The sequence below is a fragment of the Limulus polyphemus genome, unplaced genomic scaffold (genome assembly GCF_000517525.1).
Source record: "Limulus polyphemus unplaced genomic scaffold, Limulus_polyphemus-2.1.2 Scaffold227, whole genome shotgun sequence".
Classification (NCBI taxonomy): domain Eukaryota; kingdom Metazoa; phylum Arthropoda; class Merostomata; order Xiphosura; family Limulidae; genus Limulus; species Limulus polyphemus.
The window spans coordinates 433,443-439,126 of record NW_013665837.1 but is presented as its reverse complement, the minus strand read 5'-3'; the positions used below and the strand labels follow the sequence as shown (position 1 = coordinate 439,126).

The window sequence follows — 5,684 nt, the reverse complement described above, 5'->3', positions numbered from 1 at the left end:
CTCTGCAATAAGTATTAACAACTTTATAATGTTTTGCACAAATCATGTCACATAATGTAAACAATAAGCCCTTTAAAAATATGTAAATTTTAAACACCCAGTAATTTTAAGGTTTCTTTTATTAAGTGTTTTAATATCATAGTCGTGGGTTTCTGTAACCACGTGACGTATGAAAAGAATACATTTAATCATTTTAACGTTCTGAAATTTGCTATTGAGCCATAACTGTCGCACGGTGTCTGACGCCAGCTCCTTAGGGTGAGTGATAGAGTGCATGCGGGCGGTTTGAGGATTTAAAAGAGCTCTACCATGAGCACAATGGATTAGACATATCTGATGTTCTTTCACACTCTGAGGATTTGAAAATGTAAGACACTTAATTTCTGGTTGAAATGAATAAATTATTTTTATATACATATTTCTCATTGCTGTAGTGTCGGAATTCAGCTCCAATTTCTGATGGTACAAGAGCGGTGCTCCGGCAGCACTATACCACTATAACTGAGAACAGAACGAAATAATGAAATATCTGATATCTGGACACATTCCAAAAGCCTGCTAAGAAAAATCATTTTGAAACTAAGGTAAACAACTTTTCGGCGTACTAACTACTTCATAACCAGTTAATCGACAAGTTAAAAAAAATACTTGTCCTATACTAGAAGAGAAAGACTTAAAACTTAAATTATGAAATTAGAGCTCAGTCAACGCTATAAAGAAATTATTAGGTGAGTATAAAACTCACATACTCAATGTAATCTGGTGAGGGCGGTCACCGAAGAACAGACGCACGCGTGCAAGACTTTTATTGTGTAACAAAAAAAGCTAGTTACAGTCACTTCAAAGGTAATTATAAAGTTTTCGTGTTAAAATTCGCATAATACGCTCCCTGTGTCAAACATATTAATGTAATAACGTTGAAAGTTATAAAGCCAATTTTTATCTTCAGCGTCAAATGGGGATGGGCTAACCACCTACGCTAACTCTGTGTGTGCGCGTGCGAGGTGTTTACTCCTACCTCCCCCCCCCCAAAAAAAAAGACGAGTAGAACCTGAAAATAATGCACCAGTTTTATGCTTTCACTTTGTACTTCATACGAATACCCCCCCCCTCCCGTATATTAGCTCTTAGATGTCGTTGCTTCACATACAGGACCATAATCACAACTTCGAATCCACATGGAAAGTAGCCAAATATATATGCACTTACCCCACGATTATCAGCCATGTGTTCTGTATACAAGTCCTTTATCAGCATATCCAGAGTTCGCTCTCGTTTCTGGGCAAAAGTTGGGGTGTTGAAAGCTGCTTTTTCACCGTTTATCACTGAAAAAAAAATGGATAAAACACGTTAAACAAATCTATGATAACAAACAATACTAGAGAAAACAGAAATTCTTACATGAAATTTATAAAGCTTGAGATAAAGCTTCATATTTGACTCCAACAATACAGTACGGAACTATAAGAAAAAACATAATTAATTATTTTAATTAATATATTTCCTTATTAACACCTTTATCAAATATGATTTTCACCTCGGTTTTCATTAAGCTTGTTATTATAGAAACAACATAAGTAGCACGTGAAGGGGGATTAAAAATGTTCCTCAATAGGAGAAAGGCAGAGCTTCTTCACACCAATATCACGGGTTTGGATATTAACCTAGTCTACAGTTTTATAATCCACCATAGTTGTTGAAGCAGCTTCTGAACACATGATTTGTGTTGCTTTTTTCAGACGCAGATCATTCTTGATTACTTTGTGTACTGTTTCCTAGGTCATGTGGACGGATTTTGCCACTTACTATTATGTTCGTGGATTTTCACCTGTTACAAGACTCTGCTCTTGCTTACCACAGCTGGGTTATGACTTGTTGCAGGTATCTTTCTGGGTGGTACTAATTATCCAAGATGATACATATTCCCTTGTTTTCCAATGCCATAAAGTATAAGAGAGATCCTCACCTTTAAAATCTGTGATCTGAACACATCCTAATGATCTGAGGTATGGGTAATTTGCATCGGAATGGGCTGTTACCAACCCTTCTAAAAGCGATCGATTTTCGGTGACATCAGACCATCTACGCAACTCCTAACAATGTTGTTCTGATGCACGCTGTTCCGTCGCAACTTCATATCGTTTATATCTGTTATGTTTGTCATGTGACTTTGACTTCCATATTCAAAATCATTTTAATATGACATACTCAACTCTGTGAGTGTTCTACAACAAATGGTAAACTTATAGCCTAAGAGTGAGACGAGAAAATATACGTAATCAAGATCAAAATACGTTTCTAAATACGCAGATTTTGTTCGAAATTGTACAAACGACTTCGTACTTTCGGTTTAGTTTGAACTTGAATAACATTGAACAGTTACTGCTCAAAACATTTGTTACTAATTGTAGTTAGCATAACTTCAAATTTTGAGAAAAAGTACGTGTGTATCAGAAATTGTATAAGCAAAACATACCTATCCATTTTTTTTTATAATTTTGAAAAAAGTGGGTTTTCCTCACGTACAATGCGATATTCTAAGTTATGATTTACAGTTCTGATACTGTTTGTTAATTTATCTTCAGTGAACCGAAGAGCCCTGTTTTTTTCTAATAGAATTTTGTGATTTGCGCAATCTTCGCTATTTTAATATATTTCACTACAAAAGAAACTTTAAATACATTAAAATACTTGATGACGAACTTGTTTCCGTTCATGAGTTAACAACTCGTTCTATGTTTTTTGTGTCTGCCAAACTTTTCTATTCCTGGGAAGAGAAAATGGTAACATTTAATTTTAGGGCACATGCATGTTGTAAACTAAACATTAAACATTTTTTTTTCTTTCGGTCAACTACTAATTAATACTAAGTTTCTATTATGCTTTGAAAGTTTAGAAAGTTGGGAGGGTGAAAGACTATTTTCTGTATAACCTTTTGCTGCTGCAGCATTTTACGTGCAAGGCGTTGCATCTTGCTTGTTTTTACTGGTGTTCTTTCTGTATACACAATAATTCTTTCTACTGCGGCTCCCCAGTAGCTCAGTGGTAAGTCTAAAGACTGATAACGCTAAAAACCGTGTTTCGATACCCGTGGTGGGAACAGCACAGATAGCCCATTGTGTAACTTTGCACTTAACAGCAAATAAACTTTCTAATGTGTATTACATTTGTAAGGTATTGCACCTTTGTTTTACCGACTCGTATATATAAAACGATTTGTTTTAACCTGTATCGTACTTTGTCTTATTGTTGTATATGTATATGTAAACATTTGCTGTACTTTTACTTCCAATATTTGTAATATATTGCCTCTAGAGGAACATTCTTAATCCCTCTTCACGTGCGACGTGACTATTTCGTTGCTATTGATCAATAGAAAGCTGTTTAGTAACAAAAGCATAGAAAGTTTTTGAAGCAGAACGATCTGATATAAAGTGTGAAGAAATAATTTTGTAAGAAGGAGAATGATTGGAGCAAGAAAAACAAAGGTGCAATGTATTACAAATATTGGAAGTAAAAGTACAGCAAATGTTTAAATATACATATATATATATATATATATAACAATAAGACAAAGTGCGATACAGGTTAAAACAAATCGTTATATATAAATATATATGAGTCAGTAAAACAAAGGTGAAGAAGGCAGAGTTTCTTCACACCAATATCACGTGTTTGGATTACTATAGGTAAGGCGAATTCTGCGCTATTTCACGCACAAATAGCTAGAAAAGACTACAGAAAAGATCGTAATAATTCACCTACAAAACATGAGACAAATTGATGTTTGGGTCTTTAATGGAAAATCTTTTGCAAAAAAGTTGTTTAAACACATCGCCAGGTAATAAAAATGTGTTAAATAATCACGAAAATAAATTTCAAACAGAGTATTTACATGCCTCCTTATAATTATGCTTATCATAATTATATTATGTTTGATTGTTTTCTTGTAACGCTAGGCGATCTCGCGTATAGATACAAGTTCTCCTATTAAAATACGACAGTAAACTATATTCACCCTGTAATAACCTGACACAAGTTTACAGTAGAATAGTATACGGTTTCCTTTAAGAAAACGCAACGTCAGTATACAGTATACACTATGTTCACCCTGTAATGACCAAGCACTGCTCATAATATAGTAGTATACTATGTTCACCCTATAATAACCAGGCACCAGTTCATAATATAGTGGTTAGTACACTATGTTCACCGGGTAATAACCAAGCACCAGTTCATAATATAGTGTTGTTTCAGTTGTTTCGATAGCTTTACACGCATCTACTATCGCGACAAGCAAAATGAAAATATAAATCCCTTGTGTCAAACATGTGATCCACATTCTGCATGGTAAACACTATAATACGCCCCCAATGACTTGGTGGTAATTCTCATAAAGCTAAACAACAGAGTTTCGATACCCTATAGTACGCCCCCAATGACTTGGTGGTAAGTCTCATAAAGCTAAAAAATAGAGTTTCGATACCCTATAATACGCCCCCAATGACTTGGTGGTAAGTCTCATAAAGCTAAACAATAGAGTTTCGATACCCTATAGTACGTCCCCAATGACTTGGTGGTAAGTCTCATAAAGCTAAACAATAGAGTTTCGATACCCTATAATACGCCCCCAATGACTTGGTGGTAAGTCTCATAAAGCTAAAAAATAGAGTTTCGATACCCTATTGTATAGCATTTGGCTTAACTACAAACAAACAAGCAAAGCTATAACACAATGGTAACTTATGTGGCATTGAAATAACTTAAAGTGCACTTTAAAACTAGTCTCAAAACCTTATAACGAAACAAAGTTTCCTGAATTCAACTTTCTCAGTATACCTTATGAAAATTATTAACGATATTAAATGCCACTATGGACCGAAATATCTTAATACAGTAGCTGGTACTTTTTAAATAACAACTTTACTGGAGCAGACTAATAGTATAGAATATTTTCAAAATTTGCAGTATGTTACCTTAATACAACTATATCATTCCATACAAAATTACTTACATCACTCAGGACTAACATTAATGCACGAATTAATGTGATTTAAAAAAAATGTAGACGTAATATTTATTATTATTATTATTAGGCATCTCTCAAGAAATATTTTTTGTATTTCTTGCAAAGTTTGTAGTTTCTCGTCATTGCCATTAGTTAGAAATTCTTAATAATAATCAGACAGATGGCAGTACTGCTTATGCTAGGGATAGCTCGGATTGTTAATCGAATGGTAATTCAAATATCTCCTCAATAGGTTATCAGAACTTTACAATACTAAACGGTGTTTCTTTTCATAACAATATCTATGTAATGACTAAGTCACGAGTTCTGGGAATGCCTGTAAATATCATAGCAAAAAGTTTGAATTTCTTGTTCTTCTTTTATAATTACATGATAACTCAAAAACGAAAACAATGTTGTCAACCAATTTCACTGAGGTGTCAGCGTATCGCTTTTATAAGTATCAGTAACTAGTAGTAATTTAAAAAAATCATAATTCTAGTGCAAACGTTATCATTATTCCTTGAAATTAGCTTTCTTACAGAAATTTGGTGTTCCTTTAAAAAGTACAGTGTGAAACAGGAATTATCAGCCAATAATAGAAATTACAGTTGGAACCTCATTGTATTTAGAACTTGGTTATAAATACAACCTTCCTATGTCTATTGAAACATTG

At 33.8% G+C, this 5,684-nt stretch overlaps 1 protein-coding gene across 1 annotated transcript in view; it reads right to left on the bottom strand.

Moving 5' to 3' along the window:
• LOC106478574 (GTPase-activating Rap/Ran-GAP domain-like protein 3) overlaps positions 1 to 5,684 on the bottom strand; it is a 437,755-nt gene that overhangs the window by 52,569 nt on the left and 379,502 nt on the right. The window contains exon 16 of the mRNA XM_022382188.1: positions 1,210 to 1,325. Within this exon, the coding sequence (XP_022237896.1) occupies positions 1,210 to 1,325 (116 nt within the window). The remainder of the gene's footprint in view (positions 1 to 1,209; positions 1,326 to 5,684) is intronic.